The sequence below is a fragment of the Bos mutus genome, chromosome 11, assembly GCF_027580195.1.
Source record: "Bos mutus isolate GX-2022 chromosome 11, NWIPB_WYAK_1.1, whole genome shotgun sequence".
Lineage (NCBI taxonomy): Eukaryota > Metazoa > Chordata > Mammalia > Artiodactyla > Bovidae > Bos > Bos mutus.
In genome coordinates, this window is record NC_091627.1 from 5,987,535 (window position 1) to 6,007,216 (window position 19,682).

The 19,682-nt window shown below is 54.1% G+C and overlaps 1 protein-coding gene across 1 annotated transcript; it reads right to left on the reverse strand.

Annotated features, from left to right (window-relative positions):
• Positions 1–4,675: 4,675 nt before the first annotated feature.
• Positions 4,676–19,582, reverse strand: PRDM12 (PR/SET domain 12). Its single transcript, XM_070380105.1, has 5 exons — positions 19,360–19,582; positions 17,415–17,605; positions 15,732–15,887; positions 7,084–7,195; positions 4,676–5,079 (listed from the first exon to the last, which is right to left on the reverse strand). Exons 1-5 carry the CDS (start codon positions 19,580–19,582, stop codon positions 4,676–4,678), a joined length of 1,086 nt encoding a protein of 361 aa, XP_070236206.1.
• Positions 19,583–19,682: the final 100 nt, after the last annotated feature.

Below are 19,682 nucleotides of genomic sequence, written 5' to 3' on the forward strand. Positions count from 1 at the left end.
GAGTTGGGTTGAGGGCCACAGAGAACTCTGAGTGAAAGTAACCAAAAAGGAAATTAGGAAAAGTGTGAAAACAGAGGCAGCAGGAACCCTCTAGCCCTGAGCTCTTTGGAAGCATGGAGTCCTAACCACTGGACCACCAGGGAATTCCTCCCCCTACCCCCCGATCCCCAGAAGTTTTGCAATCAGAGATGTGCACAAAGATTTCCACCCAAGGACCTCATGTTTTGAGGACTGCCTCTCCCAAAATATTAGAAACAGTTTTGATGCCTATGGCAGCTCTTAAGCATGTCCACGAATTTTAAGAATGGCAGTCTGTGCCTCCTTGTCTTACATCTGGCAGACTTGTGACTAAGGCAGCTGTCCATCACCTTGATAGCACATGTCAGAAGTGCCTCTACAGGACTCCAAAGACCAATCAGAACAGACCAGGTAGCCTGGTTCTTCCACAACACCCACCCTTGAAGCCCTGAGCCAACACACACGAAGTTTGACTTCCCCAAGGCAGCCATGCCATGGGAAGCAGTCAGGATGGGTGCTAACAAGCCATTGTCCTTAATCTGTCCCACCCCGTCATGGCCATGCAGCCTAGCAGACCAGCCCCAAAGTGGGAAGGAAGCTGAGAGCTTAGAATATCTGTTCCTCCATTGCAAGAGTTCCAAGGATAATGGCTAATGGAAAGGGCAGAAGATGGGGTGATGGACAGCTTCCTTAGATGCCCCTGGGGGATGCCCAGAGAGGTGGGTGGTAGAAGAAGCCACAACCCTTTACTCCACCAAAGGCATCCTTGTGTTAACAATGGCTTCCATTTACTGAGCACTTACCACGTGCCAGATCCCGAGTCATGTATTTCACTTACATCCATTGTCCCACTTAGTCCTCGCAATCTCCTTAGGAGCAAAGTATCACCACATTTTTCATTTGAGGAAGTTGAGACACACAGACATTAATTCACTTGTCCAAGGTCACCCAGCTAGTGAATGGCCAAGTAGAGTTTCAAACACAGAGCAGTGACCTCTATCTAGAACTCTCTATACACAAAGGTCCTGAACCATGCAATAAAAAAAGACATGAAAGTCATATTGATTGGAAAAGAAATAAAACTGCCTTATTCACACACAACATAATCATGTACATAGAGGTCCTAAGGAATCTAACCTCCCAAAGCTACAAGAATGAATAAGTGAGTTTTCCAAGATTAAGGCTACAAGGTCAAGACAGCGCCAAAAGCACATACATCCGTGGTGCCAGCACCTCTGGCCGCAGCGTGTGTACTGGGAGAGGGAGCAGGTTTGGTCGCAGATGGGCACAGTCAGGCAAAGATGCATCTGGATTTTATTCTTGGGAACAGGGAAGCTGCCAGAAGTGTTCTAAGCAAGGAAGTAATTTAATCTGACCTGTTTTTATTTTTTATTTTATTTTTGAATATCCTAAAAGACTTAATTATTTATTTTTACCTTTTGACCAGCTGGTCTATACCGCATGCCTACAGGATACACAGCAAGCCCTTCAGATTGAATCTGCAGACTGACTGGGAGGTGGTGTATTTGCGTGCCTTTGTTGGGAGGAGGGGGACGTGCACTCTTGGGAAAGGAGCCCGAGGCCCCTGTTGGAAAAGTGAACAAAGTAAGAGATTAAGCTTTGAGTATCAAGCCTCCCAGCGAGGAGTGAAAGTCACTCAGTCGTGTCCAACTCTTTGGGTTGGGACATGACCCTTTGGGACACGACTCTTTGGGTTGGGACATGACTCTTTGGGTTGGGACATGACTCTTTGGGACTGTATAGCCCATGGAATTCTCCAGGCCAGAATACTGGAGTGGGTAGCCTTTCCCTTCTCCAAGGGATCTTCCCAACACAGGGATGGAACCCAAGTTTCCCACATTGCAGGCGGATTCTTTACCAGCTGAGCCACCAGAGAAGCCCCCACCTGTGTGCAGTCCTTCCGGCAGCCAATGCCTCCCTGCTCATCCTGTTATCTCCAGTATTATCTCCAGCAACACTAGCGAACACAAGCACTTTAGTCTGCAATTACAGCCTGCTGCCACCAGGTGGGTTCTGGAGCAGGAGCTCTCGTTGCCCTTCAGATCTGCCGGTTGGAATTTCGTAAAATTACCTACAGAAAGCAATTTAGATTTTTGATCAAGGGCCGGCGCACTGACTTTTATGAAGTCTGACACTGCCATTGCAGTGAGAGGAGGGGAAGGCCAGGGGCCACCAGAGGCATCGGAAAACGTCTCGCGAGGAATCAAAGGCGAAGCAAAATTTGTAACGGGATGAAGAGGAGGAGTACGAAGAGTCATGTCCCCGACTGGCCCCAAAGACCTGCAAGCGAACAACTTGCAGGACCTTCAAGCAAGATCAGCCCCCCGAAGTACTGGGTCTTTGGGAATACCTGAAGCTCCAAATGGGAATGGCCTGTACGTACAAGTGTGAATTCCAGCATCTTCAGGGGTGTGTGTGTGTGTGTACACAGCTAGAATGCACAGAGAGGCGGGCCTGATGGGTGCCAGCAGGTTGGAAGGGTGATAGCCTCACGGCTGTTACATGCCGGAGCACAGGCGTGAACTCACACTTCCCAGTTTGTGCACCTCCTCCTGGCCAGGAGGTCCTGGAGAGGAGAGCCAGGGCCTGGCTCTACACTGATGGCCTCCCTGCTCTTTGTTCTTCCTGAAGGAGGATCTGGAAATGGGCACCAGAGCATTTTGAAATTCTAGGCGTTGGGAGGGCACTTGAGGTCCATCTTGGTCCACCTGCACAGGCTGCATGGATTCCTTCAAGCTGTCCATGAAAATTAATTTAAAAAAGCAGCAAAGATTCAGGGGCAGTAACAAAGCAAGACACTGATATTTGAGAGTCATCTGGAAACCAGGAGGAATCTGCCCAGCGCCTTGTGAGCTTTGACTGGTTTATACTGTGGCCTTCTCTTCCGGGAGCTGATGCCCCAGCTGCGACAAGGATGGTTATTTTAAAAACCAGTAGGTGAAACAACTCTTCCTGCCCACTCTCCAACTCCTAGGTATTTTCCACATTTCCCTTTCATGCAGACAAAAGCGTCGACCCATTCAGATGCTAAGTGGTAAATGTCCCAAGTAATTTTTATTTTAGAATACAAGAGAGGTACAAATGTATTTACAGTTGTACATGTACAATCAAATAATATATATCACAGGTTCGTAAATATCATTTAAGATAAATATTTACAAAGTTAAAGTGACCATTTTCTGGAAGTAGAGCACAGGTTCTTGAAAACTCTATACATTTTATACTTTTCATCAATATTATAATTAATTTTACAAAACGCCCTAGGCGGGATTCTAGTAAATGACTGCAAGGTGGGGAAAGGCGACACTAGAGGGCGCCCACGGCCCGGAGCGTGGGGAAACCGGACAGAGCCCGGGGCGGAACCTCCTGGCATCCCGCACAGCTCGGAGATGCTTTCCGGGCAGAAAACCCAGTCTTGGCCTCCTGGTACCGAAGGGTGGCGAGGAGGCCCGGCATCCCCTTTCCAAGCTTGACGTTAGAGCTGAAAGCGAGGCGGCGTTGGTCCAATTCTCTCATTTTACAGATGGGGATAGGGGAAGCGTAGGCCCAAAGAGAGGCAGGCCTCATCCCAAGGAGTGGATTTCTATTTTGCCTTGGTGCGTGCTTAAGTCGCTTCAGTCCTGTCCGACTCTTTGCAACCCTGTGGGCTGTAGCCCGCCAGGCTCCTCTGTCCATGGGATTCACCAGGCAAGAATACTGGAGCGGGTTGCCATGCCCTCCTCCAGGGGATCTTCCCCACCCAGGGATCGAACCTGGTCTCCTGCATGGCAGGCAGATTCTTTACCGCTGAGCCACCGCGGTTTCGCCTTCCTTCTCAGCCTGTTTGGCACATTTGTGCCTTGTGTGTCCCCAGGGAGCCCATGGCGGGGGGCGGGGGGGGGGGCAGGTGGCCCGAAGGAGAGAAGCCCCCCAACCCCGTCCTGGCAGGGAAGGGCAGGTCTCTCCGGCCTCCTCTAGCTGCCCCGGAGCCCGCCAGCCCCCAGCTCTCAAGGAGGGGGCGACACTGCAGGATAGCAGTCCCTGAGGAGGGAGGAGGAGAGAGATGGCGCGTGCCAGCCCCGCTATGCCCACCCTGGGACCGGGAGTTCACTCTCCATTCCCAACACGCGGCTCTCTGTGAGGATGGTGGGGGTCTCCCTTTCCCCTCCCCCTCGCTGAGGACCCTCGGAGGCTTTCAGTCCCCTCTCCGGCCACTCACAAGGGGGCTATATCATCCCGATCAGCCGACTCAAGAGGCGTGCGACTCGGGGACCGTCTGAAGAAGAGGTGGCCGAGGTCGGGGAGGGGGTAGGGAAGGCCCGGGAGAGGAACTTCGCCCCTCAGGGTCCTCGTGTGCGAAACTGGAGCGAAGAGGGTAAGCCTCGGCGTCATTTCTGGGGCGCGCCTACTGAGCCGGGTCCGGCAGCCGCGTGCGGCCGAGAGGTCGCGTCGGGAGAGATGACAGCCGCGTGTTGCGCGGCGGCCTGGGGTATGGGGGCGCGGGCGCGGGGAGCGGGGGCGCGCACGCAGGCGCAGGCGCTCTCAGCACCAAGGCCGGCAGGTGTCTTGCGGCGACCTGGGGTCTGGGCGGCGGGGGCGCTCGGGGGTGAGCGGGGGCGCGCGCGGGGAGCGGGGCCGCGCACGCAGGCGCAGGTGCTCACAGCACCATGGCCGGCAGATGGTGCGCGGCGGCGGCAGCGGCGAGCGCGGGCGCGTGCGCGTGCGGCGCTGGCAGCGCGGGCGAGTGGGCCTGCAGCGCGGCGCTGGGCGGCCGGTGGCGCGCGCTCTTCTGGTGGGCGCGCAGGCCCGCCAGCTGGGAGTAGGCGCTCTGGCACACCTGGCACTTGTAAGGGCGCTCGCCCGTGTGCAGGCGCACGTGGTTGCGCAGCGTTGACGACTGGCTGAAGCGGCGGTTGCAGAAGCGGCAAACGAAGGGCTTGTCCAGCGTATGGATGCGCATGTGCGAGCGCAGGTTGCTGCGCGAGTTGAATCCGCGGTGGCAGATGACGCAGCGCATGCGGCCCGCCGTGCCCGTCGCCGAGTCCGCGGGGTGGAAGTCCTCTGGCCGCGCGGGCGGGGTCCGGGTGGGGGACGGGGAGGCGGGAAGGAGGAGAGAGAGAGAGCAGCCTCGTTGGCATCCCCGAGGCCGGCGGCTCGACACCACGCCCTCCCCCCGCCCTCGTACGCCTCCCCGAGGGTCCCCCTCCCGGGGCTCAGCCGCCTCGGATCATCGATCCGTCGGGGTGACCGCTCCGCAGACTGATTGGGGCCACCGCACAGGGGTTGGAAGGGGCAGCGAGCGCCCTGACCTGGCATCCGTTAGGAGTCGGACTCCAGACCCATGCTTCGAGATCTCGGGGACTTAGTGACTTAGCCTCTCGGGGAAGCCTCAAGTTTCTCATCCAGTACAATGAGAACCTACGTGAAGGCAGGGCACCCAAAGCCAGGTGCTTTGTGACAAGCTGGAGGGATGAGGTGGGGAGGGAGGTGGGTTCGGGACACATGGATGCCCCGTGGCCCATTCATGTTGATGTAAGGCAAAAACCATCACAGTATTAAGTAATTATCCTCCGATTAAAATAAATAAGTACATTTTGAAAAATAATTTTTTAAAATGGGAACCTACTACGACCTCACGGGGATTACGCACAGCTACACCTGAGTGCATGTATTCAGTTCTCAGTCGTGTCAGATTCTTTGTGACCCCATGGACTGTAACCCACCAGGCTCCTCTGTCTACGGTGTTTTCCAGGCAAGAATACTAGAGTGAGTTGTCATTTCCTCCTCCAGGGGATCTTCCTGAGATGATCACAAAAAAAGCTGACATCTTCAAAGGCTACTCTGTATAGAGCACTTTACCTGCCTAAGCCTGGACTTAGGAAGTACCAGGCTTACAGCAGCCGTCCATAAATGGTAGTAACTGTTATAACTACTCCTCTTCCCCCAAAGCCTCTCATTTATTTATCCCACATTTATTTACTGAGTGCCATCTATGTACCTGGTGGCCTTGATGGTAAAGAATCTGCCTGCAATGCAGAAGACCTGGGTTTGATCCCTGGGTTGGGAAGATCCCTTGGAGAAGGGAATGGCAACCCACTCCAGTATTCTTGCCTGGAAAATTCCATGGACAAAGGAGCCTGGTGGGCCACAGTCCATGGGGTTGCAAAGAGTTGGGTTTGACTGAGAAACTTGCACTTTTTCAACTATGTACCAGTGAACTGTACCTCACTTTTCTCATCCCCAAAATGAAAGCAATGATGACATTGTTATCATTGCTTATCATAGCAAAAAAGTTGCTATGAGGATCAGAAAAAATGGTTTGTGAAACATTAGAGCAAGGGCTGGATAGACAGTAGTTCCTGAGCCTCAGATTCATCCTTTAAAAATAAAAATGACCAAATATCATAAAGGTTTTATGAGGACCCGAGTGGGATGATACCTATAAAAGGTTTAGCCCAATACTTGGCAGGAAATAGGTTTTGAGCAAATGGTCTCTACCATGGTGATCAGTGCTGTGCCCCCCCGCCCCCAGCCCCCACCGCCCAACAAACACACACGCGCACACACTCTGCTCAGACTTCATTCAACAGAGGCACACTGAGCACCTACTCTGTGCCAGGTCCAGCACCATGGACAGAGCGGGGAGGGCACTTAGACATCATCTTGCCCAACAAGCATCCTTCTTTTAGAGGTAGGGAAACCGAGCACAGAGCCATTTCCCAAGATTGCACAGCAGAACTGGAATTCAATCCAGTGTCCTTACTGCCTGGCCCCTTGCTTCTCTGCCACACCCTGCTTCTCCCTCCACCCAATCTGCCCCCAGACAGTCTATTTTGTCCAGAATAAGAACTGTCTTCCATCCATGCCTGGACCATGGCAGCGGCTCCAGGGGCATCAGCCTCCTTAAACCAGGAAGTGTCATGTGCTTGACGCTGCTGAAGATGGAACCAAGGTCCCCAGAGGCCAGGAGTTTCCCTGCCAAATACACACACACACACACCCTTACTTTCTCACTCTCTGAGTTCTGTGGGTCCGTTGTCTTTGTGGACTCATGGGACTACCTACCATGCTTGTTCTTTTTCTGCTCCTCCTCCAGTCCGGGCACACCAGGGATCCCCAGGAAGGTGTTGTGTGAATTTCCATACCACACCAGCAGCTCCTGGTCTGGAGGGATCATCTATAGGGAAGGAGGCAAGAGGAAGTCAGGGAGGCAGCAGTCCCCTGTCCCCCCACCAGGGGAGAATGTCCCCTCACAGCCAGGAGGAGCTGTCCTAGCTCCCACCATGGACATGTGGATACAGTTGCAGCCCCAAGAGAGCCACACTGGGGTCCCTTTCTACCAGGCTATCTCCAACAAGCTTCACAGACACGGGAGGCCCTGGGATGCTCCGCCCCTCTGCTTCACTCTGCCCAGGTTTCTCACCATCTCATCCTGGCTCTGCTGCTGGGACCAGAGCTGTCTCCTGGCCGCTCTCCCATACTGACAACAATGGGATGGAAACCATGCTTCAAGCAGAAATAACTGAAGAAGGAAAGCTAGAAAACTTGTCATTTCTCTCCAAGGGGAACCAGAGCCAACCAGCCCTCAGGTCTGCAGGGCTAAGCCAGACATCCCCAAGGAGCATGGGCTGTGGGGCGCCCTGTGGTTCTCAGTTATACCCTGCCTGACGGTGTTCTGGAAACATCTCTCAACCAGCGCACCCAGGAGGCAGCACCACGTCACATATACTTCTCTCCCCGTCACAGGCCTCTGTATGACTCCCTGCAAATGGCTAAAAGAGAAGCATTCAGATCAATGAATGCTTCCGCCTCCAGACATACCGGGGCACCCAGCCTTAAATGGGATCTGTCTCGCCATGTCATAGGCCTGTGGCACAGCTCCCCAGGTGGCTCAGAGGTAAAGAATCTGCCTGCAGTGCAGGAGACGAGGGTTCCATCCCTGGGTCGGGAAGATCCCCTGAAGAAGGAAATGGCAACCCACTCCAGTATTCTTGCCTGGAGAATTCCATGGACAGAGGGGCCTAGTGGTCTATAGCCTATGGTTTGCAGAAGTGTCAGATATGACTTGGGAACTAAGCAACGATAGGTCTATGGCAGAGAACTCCACAGTGACGGGGCTCTGCTGCTGCCAGGGGAGGACCTGCTACAGGGGCCTGCCGTCGGGAGAGCTCTGCAGTGACAATCCAGGGAGGCTGCGGAAGGCTCTTGCCTGAGGTGGCGCTGACCCCTTCCTCTGGGACATCCCAGGGGCCCCCACCCCTCTGGTGGCAGCCAGTTACTCAAGGTGAAGAACCCTCTGGTCCTAGCCAGCTAGAGCAAAGGCGAGAGGGCAAGGCCCATCACCTCCTGAGGCCTGGACCCCAGAGGAGTGACTTTGGCACCCACTGGGTGGATCCCACTGGGGGTCACTCTCTGATCGGCCCAGAGCAAGGTAGACACCTCCAGGCAACAGCTGGTTGTTTTCCTAGTGGGCCCTTTTTGGTTTTTTGGCTGTATCACGTGGCATGTGGGATCTTGGTTCCTGGATCAGGAATTGAACCCGTGCCCCCTGCAGTGCGAGCTCAAAGTCTTAACCACTGGGCCGCCAGGGAAGTCCCCAGGTGAGTCCTCTTTTAGTTGAAGTGAATACAAAAAAATCACACAAGACTCCATGTAGGCTGTCTGAAATCACCCTAGAATGGACCCTTCTCCTTGGCTTCCAGGGTCACAGAGAAAGCCCCCACCCCTTCCCTTTGGTTCTGGCCTGCAGACCCCTGCCAATCACAGAACCGTTCTGCTTGCCACACCTGCGTTCCTCTGGTCTGAGCCAGGAAGAACCTCCGACCATCAGAGCCAGCTCTGCCCTACCCTGCAGGGGAGGGAAGCAGGGAGAGGAGAGAGTGGAAGAAGCAAAGTTCCAGGGGGCCTAGGCGATGTCCATCCTCCAATGACTTGGCCTGAAGTCCCCATGCCCCTTTCTAACAGACCCCACAGCCCTTGGGGTGTCATGGCAAGCCACATGGTCACTGAGTGACAAGGAGCCTGGCAGAGGGTACCATGCCTGCTCAGATTGATGGGGTTTAAATATGGAAAGATCAAAGGCAGTCTCAGAAGCCAAGGGAAATTAGGCCATGCCTAAAAGCAGATAGATGAGAATCTGGCACTGCAGCAAGAGTCCTCCTGGCCTCTGATCATTCACAGGCACGGCCACTGTCAAGGAGGCCAGCAGGTCAGAGCTGGAGGCCCTGCTGGAAAAGCTGAGAGAGGTTCAGTGAACCCCTTAGAAAAGAGGGTGATGGAGCTAAAGTATTCAGGATAAATTCACTGTGAAGGAAGCTGCTGAGAGATGGTGCCGGTGGGCCTTCAGTCCCTGGGTCCCTGGGTGACCTTAGGCGAGCATTCGGCCTTCCTAAGCTGGTCTCCTCAAATGAGGGTGGTGGGGAGCATGATCTCTGAGGTCCCCCCAATTCTAAGACTCTGTCAGTCACCTCTGACACTGTCCCAGCCACTGGCTTCAATATTCACACGACACCAGATCTTTGTACATCATGGTTCTTCTAAAGTGACCAGCTGTCTGGTCCAGCTGTCCAGCTGTCTGTACATGCCCCTTCTTTCAGGAGGTGGTATTGCCAAGGGTTCCGGCTCAGGTGCTGGGACCACAGAGGTCAGGGTCCACTTGGGCTCCCCGCCTGCTGAGCGTGCCCCCTTGGGCAAGTGGCCTTTTATACCCAGTCCTCACTTTCCTCAACTGTAAAACAGTGACCACACCTCTGCTGGACATCCACCTCTGGGGTATTGGGTCCCCCGGTTGTCCCCATGGAGCCTGCAGTGTGGCGAGGGGGGGCCCAGGATGCCCGTGGCTCTGCCTTCAGTGACCATCAGAAGCACAGGCTGGGGAATTCCTCAGCGGTCCAGTGGTTAGGACTTGGTGCTTTCACTGCCGAGGGCCAGGTTCAATCTTTGGCTGGAGAATTGAGATCCCGCATGCCACGAGGCAGAACAACAAAAAAAGCACAGGCTGGCCTGCGTGCCCCCAGGACACCAATACCACGCTGGTGCCACCGTGTCCTGGCCCCATCTGCCCTGAGCGGGAGGGGAAAGCCCAGAGGTGGGGTGAGAGGGGTCAGCAAGCCCCCACGATGTCTCTGAAAACTGCATCGCCATCTCCAGACTTGCAGTCCGGGAGTCAAATACCTAAGTCAACACCAGCCTTTTCATTTGAATTGACAGTGACAACCATTATGAAACATAAAACAAATATAACAGTGATAGCAATCATGGTGATGAATGAAGAGCCAAGAGCATCTGGAAATGCATGAATTCTGAAGATTATTATTCAAAATGGTGGTTGGGGACAATATTGTTAAAATAAGAGCTTTAATATTGACTGTTTTGAGTCATTTATTTATGGACGCGTTTTTCAAATGGACTAAAATTAATTTTACTCCTGGATTTTAAAAATTAGAACAGTGACACAGACACAAAGGAGGATAATGGGAAAAGTAATTCTCCCAACCAAGGTGCCCAGCCACGTTTTCTGGTTTTCTGCGAATCTTTCCTCAGATGGGTTTGTCATTTTGAGACTTTTTTTTTTTAATGTTGATAAAAATTGACTTACATCTTCTACATGCTGCATCTGATGTTTTAAGAATTAATGAGCACATATTACTTTTATAAAAAAAATAATATATATTTTTAATTAATTAATTTGGCTGTGCCAGGTCTTAGTTGCAACAAGAGGGACTTTTTTATTTTTATTTTTTTCAGTTGCAGCATGGGGGATCTAGTTCCCTAACCAGGGATCGAACCTGGGCACCCTGCGTTGGGAGCGTGGAGTCTTAGCCATTGGACCACCAGGGAAGTCCCAAAAAAGAACAGTTTTTAAAGAAAATCTATTAAAAAGAACCTGCTAGAATTGACAATGACACACATCCCCAGACAGCAAGAAGTTTCCAGTGTGGGGGAGAATGGATACATGTGTATGTATGGCTGAGTCCATTTGCTGTTCGCCTGAAACTATCACAACACTGTTAATTGGCTGTACCCCAGTACAAAATTAAACATGTTTAAAAAATAAACTAATCGGAACTGATGACATGAGCGTATTTGAGGTTATCCCGGTCAAGACAAAAAAAAAAAAACAACAAGCATCCAGTTCTCAAAGCAGCGCTGGGGAAGGCAGCCTCACCTCTTGGAGGCACTGAAGGTTCTCTCTACCCATCAGAGCTCCGGGAAACTAGCAGCAGCTCCTGGCCTGGACCTCTGGCCTCTGCCTGCTCCCAATGGCCCCAGGGATGGAGACCAGGAGAGCCCAAGAACCGGCAGCCTGTTCCCTGAAAGCCTAGTACCACTGGCCGGAGGCTCCTGGATGCTGATCGCCTGAGAGCAAAGAATAGCCACGGTCCTCTGCAGGGCCCCCCAGTGCCCTCAGAAGCCCTATTTCTCCTTTTTTTGAAGAGATGCCCACTGCACAGCATGTAGGATCTTAGTCTCCCAACCAGGAATCGAACCCACACCCCGCCCCCCACAGTGGAAGTGTGATGTCTTAACCCTTGGACAGCCTGGGAAGACCCTAGCCCCATTTCTTTCCAGTCAACACTCTGGCCTGGCCCAGCCGGGGCTCTCCACTAGGGCTCAGAGAATGAGAATCAACTGCTTGTTCACTTTTCTGGAGAGCAGAGACTAACTCGGGACACACAATAAACAAAGCAATTCCCAAAGAGACGAATGCCGCATCATAAAGTTCGCATCATCAAGACTCTGGGTGAATTTCAGAGCCTGACTCTTTAATTGACAAATTACATGATCTCCCAACGCATGCTTCTTCACCTTCCCTATCAACCCAGAAGTTTTGTCCTGACCCATTTCTGAATTTTTATTATCAGTTGAAAATGTGTGGGGGTTTGGGTTTGTTTTCCTAATATAAATTCATGTCACAACATGGAACATGCTCCCAGGAGGCTCTAATGCCCCCTGTCCCCGCCCCCGGCAGTACAGAAACCCTAGTCCAGAAGGACCTCGGTGTCATCTGGACGAATATCAATTTCCATTGTATCACAGATGTCCTGACATAGCAATTAATAGAGTTCCAGCAAGTAGATATTGGCCAGGGAGGTCCCATGGCGCAGTGACCAAGGGCTCTGCTCGGGGATCAGACAAATTCAAACCACAGCTCAACAGTCTCCCAAGATCCCCCTGAACCTCAGTTTCATCGTCATTAAAATGGGGATAAGGAAAGCCCCAGGCTGAGGGGATGAAAGTTGCGAAAATCCTTAGCGTGGTGTTGGCACATGGTAACTGCTCCATGGATGGTAGCATCATTAATGATGCTTAATATTAATAATCAAAGTCCCTTAACTGCACCCACCAGTGAGCAAGGTTGAAAGGAAAGTAGAGCCTGTCCTCACAGAAAAAGAAGGATGGAGAGACGGAGCTGTTGGGCTCCAGGGGGAGAAGAAGTTCAATAGCTTGGAAAGAGAATAAAAGTCGCAAACAAGCAAAGAGCCCACATTTCAGGGCTATTTGGCATTTGTCCTATGCCAAAACATAGGGCGAGAAAAGCCTGAGAAGTTTCTTCCCAGTTCCCAAATCCAAAATTTGCATAAATTATTCCTAAATACTTTATTTGTATTGAATTTGGGGGTCAAATTTCTTGCTTCGCAGGGCAGCCAGTTTTATTTACCGGTTTTGTTTTCCTGGGAGAAACAGGTCTGTGTGTCCACTTTCAAGCCAGCTCCCATCACCCAGAGAAAGACTTATGCATTAACATGTAGTGCCCATGTGCCATGTGCTGGGCAATTTCTAGAAATGTCATTTTAGGCACCTGAGGTTACAGTAAATTCTTCCGTGGTAGAGGACAGCAAAGGGAGGAGGGTCCTAGCATAACATGCCGGCAAATCCAGCCAGATACCAAATCCACCTGGACCGGCTGGCCCCAGAAACCCATCACCCTCGTCTCCATTTGGACAGCCTTCCTTTTGAATTTATAGAAAATTTTAGAGCCACATTAGTATATTCTGTTATTTTCTGAAGATGCTTCTTTCCATTGTTTCTCTTTTATTCGCAAGAAACGGGTTACTGTTATGAAATAAACATAGCAGTTCTGGGTGACAGGAAGATTAAGAAAACAGGTCATGGCACAGAGTCTTCTTGGCCCCCTCACACAAACACAGGACAGACAGCCCCCACACTGCAGAGGCGTCGGGGGGAGTGGCCTGGGGCAGCAGGAATTTCTTCCAGCCGAGCCCTGCTGCATGGCAGTCAGTCACACACACCCAGACGCACAGCTGGTCCGGTAAGTGGCATCTGACATTTTGGCGCATCACTTTAAGAAAACTGCCACCACCAAAAAAAAAAAAATAAATATGTGTCCAACATCACTTGTTTAAAGTAAAATGGGTGATATTTTGTGTTTTCTTATCCCTCACTCCAGCACTCGGCTTGCTAATTCTGTAGAAGCATGGATAGCCAAATTGCTGATATCCACTAATCTAGATCATATCCAGGAGGATATATTTGCCTAATCTTCTTTCTTCAATGTTTAAAATGTATTTTATTCTGTTTTGTCTTTTGGTCGCTCCAAGTGGTGGCTTTTGGGATCTTAGTTCCCCCGACCAGGGACTGAACCCAGGCCCTCGGCAGTGACAGGGCTGAGGCCTAAGTACTGGACCACTAAGAAATTCCCCTCTTTTCTTCAATTTTAATTCCCCGTCAAATGTAGATGACTTTTAAAAATCTGATAATCTTAGATTCCTCTGTGGAGACACATCTTAGCCACGTTGTCCTCTGACTCTGAATTTCCGTACAAATGTCTGTTAATATTTCCTGACTCTGCTCAGCGCTCAGCCAGTGACCTGAACAGTGAGAGGAGACGCCTGTCTCCATAACTGATGCTGTCGGGAGTCCTTTGCTAAAATCACGTTGGCATCCTTACCCTGTTTCCCGTGGGTGTGAGTGTGTGTGTATATGAGTGTGCGCGTCTCTCCGTGGGAGGGATGGAATGAATGTGTGTCCCCCATCTCATCTGTTTCAGTGTAGCCAAGAAGCAGTGCACAAATGTTAAGGATGCATGTGAGGTCGAGCAGGTGAAAGGGGGTGCTCTGTGCCAGAAGTGGGGTTCAGCCACACATGAGACCAATCCTAGGGTTGGCCTTTCTCCTGTAAGAAGCACCTCCACCCTCAGCCTGGGTTCGGATCAGTCCTGTCTTCACTCTACCCCGTCTCATGCAAACTTCAGTCTAAGAACTGCTTACCTTCCTTTTTTTTGCACAGCAGGGCGTGTAGGATCTCAGTACTGAGACAGGGATCAAACCTGGGCCTGGCTTTGAAAGCACCGAGCCCGAACCCCTGGACCTCCAGGGCATTCCCAACCTCTCTTTACCCTTCCTGGTCCTCCTCAGGTCCAGCCCTCGGAACACACTTCCTGGCCACACCAGGGCCCAAGCAAAGGCCCTTCTGTTGCCACCCCTGGGAAATTCCCTGGGGTTTGGTTATTAAGCGACAATTATCCAGTGCCCGCTCAGAGCCTTAGAAAGACGTGAGGCTCTGAGTTGCAGGAAGAAAATGGACTAAAGGAAGGGCGAGTCATTCAGAACACCCCCAAACTCAGCCAAGCCCAGCCCCACCCCAAGAGGCACAGTGCCTTTTTCCACAAGCATGGGATCCAGAGGATTGTGGGGGCACAATCCCCGCCCCGACCCCCCACCCCCCCCACACACCACTTGCTGCCAACCTGCCATGGGGAGGCGAGGCTGCTAGCCCCTGTCCTGGGCCAGACACTGAGCAAATTTCCTGCCAAGGGACAAGGTCTTAAGGGTCCCAACAGCCAGGCTGCCTCAGCTACCACCACTCGTGCCATTATCCTCTCCCCAAATAGCATGAGCCTGTCTGCCTCTGCCTCTGCCCAAGCATTTCACACCTCCTTTCCATCCCCCTTGAACCTCCTGCCCTGGGCCTGGCCAGCTCCTCACCCCACCCCCACCCCCATCAGGGGAAGCAATATATATCTGCCTTCTATCTCTCACTTTCCGTCTTGTCTGAGAAGCTTCACTCGCTCAGATATCAATGCTAACATCCCCGTACCCCCACCCCACTCCAATGCCTGTAAAAGCTCCCGAGTCTGCCAGTCTTATCAAGTGAGACCCAGTAAACTGTAGATGATCACAGAAGCCTTCCTCGCAGATTAAATGCATGAGGATTAAATGCGATCACGCTCGTACCACATCTAGGAAAAGCCTGACGCCTCAAGTGATGAGGATGTGATAGCTGAGGCTAGAGTCGCTATCCACACCATCCACACGTCACTGGTGGCCCATGCATGTGGGACTATGGGCAATGCACAGCCGAAACACTGCTGACGCGGTACCCTCTCTCCCCACCAGATGCTTTCCCTGGACTGCTTTCTGATGACTCTGCATCTCTGTGGCTTCTCAATCCCGGGACGCCCTCAGCAGGTATCCCGGGACCTCGCTGTTGAGGCACCCATGACGTTCACAATGGCATACAGTCAAAGGTTCTGTTCTTTCTGATCTGCAGCAGGAAGCTTGCCCTGGAGGTCATGCTCCCAGAGACCATGATGCTCGGGCTTCAGTCCTCCAGCCTGGGCAGGGCCAGCTAGGCCAGCGTTTTCCCCAACACTCCCCTCTTGCTTCCACCTCAGTCCCTGGACACAACTGCCCTGCACCCCAGCCTGGCTGCTCCCCGACTGCCCCCTACACGATGATACACACACTCACCTCAATGGCTTTGTAGAAGATGCTGGTGCCGATCTGGACCACCTCCAGGTTCTGCTCCTGCTCGTTACGCGCGCATTTGATGTAGGTCATCCAGCTTCGGTGGTCCTCCTGGCTGGCATCGATGAAGTAGCGCACCGTGCCGTCCTCATTGAACACCTGGGCGCAGGTAAATCGGGGCCCGGGTGAGGCAGGGCTATGTGGTGTGTGCTGCCTGGGGCCAGGGCTAGGCCCCACACCAGGCCCATCCACACATTGTCTCTTTCCAGCCTCCCAACACTCCCAGGAAGTGGACACAGCTATTATAATCCCGGTTTTCCAGCGGAGGAAAGGAGGGCTCAGAGCAGTGTGGCGACTTGCCTGAAGCCAGCTGGCTAGAAGTGGCCAACAGGGAGTCAGTCTCCAGGACTCCACAGGCTCCTGCTGCCACGGCCTCCCCATCCCTGGACGAAAAGGGATCTCCAGGAGATCACTGACCAAAACGGCATCCCCTCTAGCCAGCTCTCTGGGGAAGTAGTGGAGAGCGCTGGCCAGGACCTCAGAGGGGGACACAGAGGAGCCTATAAAGGGAAGCCTGGCCCACTTGGGGACCTTGGCCTGGCCTCTCTATGTGGGAGTCACCAAAAGTACTTCTAGATCTACTGGAGCCCAACTTACTAACCCAGCAACCAGTGGAGAAAGGAACTGCTGGCTCAGGCCTCCAGAGGTGTGGGAGGAGGTGAGGTTAGGAGAGGCCGCGGGGCATCCCGTGGCCTCTTTCCCCCACTCCTGTGACCATGTGTAACATTTGTCCCACTCGGCTCCTTGAGCATCTGCTAGGAGGGGGTTATGGTGGAGCCTTGGGGAAGGGAGGGGAAATGACACTAGGGAGTGGGTGCATCAGCTGACCTCCTCCAAGTGAGAGCCCCAGGAGGCGGAAGTGCTCTCGGAGTGGCTTTATCCTGAGGCGGGGTGGGCGGGGGGAGCGCTTTGCTGGCATCTGGCACTGTTGTAGGGAGGAGAGACAGAAGACCTTGGATGGAAGGTCACTTTCCTTCTCTAAAATGGGAATAATAATCCATTGGGCTGCTGAGACAATCTGGTGGAATGCAGGCCCGGCACTCAGAAAGCTGACTCCATGCTCAGAAAGCGGACTCTGTGCCAGTTCAATAGCATTCGTGTTCGCTGTCATTGTTCCACCTGGTTTGAGAAGCTGACTCCCAGGGAGCACCCTCTCCCTTCATCCTTCCTTCCAGCCATGATCACCCCAAGGCCAAGGCTGGCTCTGAGGGGCTCTCTTTTGCTGCTGCTGGAGTGAGGGGAAAAATGCAGGTGGCCGGGAGATGGCTCCCAGGAATGGAGGTGGCTCCCAGGAATGGCTTCCCAGGTCTCCAGTGGGACTCTAGGCAAAGCACATGACTTCTCTGGGTCCTGGCGCCGCCCCACCCCACCCCTGGAAGTGCTCCCCAAGGCTCGCAGGAGGAGAGAGGCTTCGCCTTGTGATTTGGGGAGGAACCTCCAGACATCGGGCAGGTGTAGAAATCGACCTCAGGGACCAGTCATGGCCCAGCCCAAAGCGCCTACAGCTCCCAGCAAGGGAAGAACCAGCGGAGGGTCAGGCAGGCCGCCAGGGCCCCACCCACACCCCACACTCCGCAGTCCACGCTGCTCTTCGCCCCCCCCCCACGACCCGGAGACCCTGCCTACCTCCCACATGAGGTTGTTGTTCTTGCAGATGTCCACGTGCTCCGGAGCGATGACACGGCCAGTGAAGGGGCCCATCTCGGTGCCGGCCTTGATCCACGTCTTGGAGAAAATGCCAAGGCCCTCGCCGGGGATGGAGCTCTGCGCGATGATCACCTCGGCCGGCAGCACCAGGCTGGACAGCTTCTGAACCTCTGTGGCCGCCAGGCAGGGGGACTGAGTCAGAGTGGGAGGCAGGGAGGCCCGGCTCTTCCCCCCCTCCCCCGCCCCCCCCCCCGGGGGTGGAGGCTCAGCAACCCGTGGAGCCTCCGAAAGCAAGAGGTGCCTTTGGGATTCATTTCTAGGAGGGTTTTCTTGTGTTTGTTTTCGTTTTGGGTCTCTCCACGAATTCTCAGAACATCCACAACCGCTCTTTCCCTCCACTTCGGCCAAGTTTAAGAACTGCTGGGCCGATGGCAGTTTAGGTCTTAACCAATGAGTAAACTGAGGCCCTCTCCCACGAGGAGGTGACGGTCCAGCCAAGATTCTTTCGCCGGGCTCGGATTCTGGGCGGTTCTCCCATGGCTCCGCGCGCGCTGCGCTTTCCCGCACCGAGCGCAGGGCACTGTCGGAGGACCCGGAGCTCGGCCAGGGGCTCTGACTCCGCTCGGGGTGCGGGGAACCTCGCGGCCGCGGCGCGCCGACCGCGCTGGGAAAGCAAGTCGGGCTCTGAGGCGGAGGCGGCTCAAAAGAAAGGCGGACGACTGCCGCGGGCCGTGTTTCACGCTTTCTGGGTGACCCTGGGTGCGCCCGGGTTCCTCGCTGCCCGGCGAGATCCGGGGGTGCCAGGAAGGGCAGTGCCCGGACCTAGGCCAGCCGCGAAGTCGCTTCTCAGGGTGGATAAGAGCCGGGGCGGCCCGCAACCCCCCGGGGGGGTCCTCCTGCCTTGGCCGGGCAGCCGGGGTGGGAGCGGCGAGGCGCACAGGGGCGGCCTTCATGTCTTACAAGGTTCCCCTCTAAGCTACCTGGGAAAATACCCGGCGAGCGGGCCGGCTGAAAGAGGGGGTTAAACGGTGTCCATTGCGGCGCGGCCGGCAATTTGTCACGCTGTTAAAGTGATCGCATTCATTCGGCTCCATTCGAAAGAAATTGCTAATTCTAAATTCATTAGCCCTGGAAGAATGCTGTAGCAGTAAATTGTAGCTCAATGCGGAGGGGACTTGTTTAAAAGGGGCCGAGGAATTCCCCTTACAAAAAGGGGGGATTAGACGGTTGACATAGCGTGAATGGAAGTGGAATTAGTCTGCACGGTAAATTAAGAGAGGAACAGAAATCGTAAAGGGGGAAAAGGGGGCGACGCGCAGAGATGCCAGCGCCGGGGGAAGATATTGTTTGCGGGTTGATGAATGAGGAGTAAGAACTTGAGACATCTTAAAGAAAAGAAACTTTTCTCCCTCTCTCATTCTCTCCCTCGCTCTCTCTCCGCCGCTTTCTCTCCTGTCCGCCCTCCTTCGCCCCCTCCCCAGCCCCCGCTGCCTTTTAAAGTTCTTGGTTTAAGTGGGAACTCTCGCGGGTCAAGCCCAAGTTAACTAAATGAATTTAAAACCCCTTCTTTTTGAGTCAACTGCTATTACACGCCTAGTAAGGCTTTAAATGCCGGGAACCCGCCGGCTCAAAGAGGATGAGGGGCGGCTGGGGAAGCGCGGGGGCGGCGGGCCCGACAGCCGGAGCGCCCAAATCTCGGACTTCGAGCCGAGCGCGGTGGAGGCGTCCCCCCGCCCGGGCTTGGCTGCTTGCGCCCCGGCTCGGCTTACGGGAAACTGAGTCACGGGCCGCGTGTGGAACGCCCGGATGGGCGCGAATGGCTGCCACCGTCCTCTGGTCCCCGCCGTGGCCCGCGCGTGTGGGCCCGGGAACCAGAGGGCTGCGGGGAGGGAGGGATGCGATCGGCCCCGACGGCGCGACTCACCGCCCGAGAAGGACTGCGCCAGGACCTCGGCGGTGAAGGCGGTCTTGGGGCTGGCGTGGTGGCTCTTGTCTTCGAAGAGCTGTTCGCCCAGAACGTTGCGCCAGCGGCCGTACAGGAAGCTGTGCAGGATGTCGGAGGTGATGACCTCGGCCAGCGCCAGCCCCGGAGCCTTCAGCCCGGTCTTGAGCACCAGGGCCTCCGCCGGGAGCACGGAGCCCATCATGGGCGGCCCGGGGCTCGCCGGCGCCGAGGACGGAGGGACGGACGGACGGACGGACGGCCCGGCCGAGGCGGGGGATGTGTTGGATGAGCCGGGGGGCGGG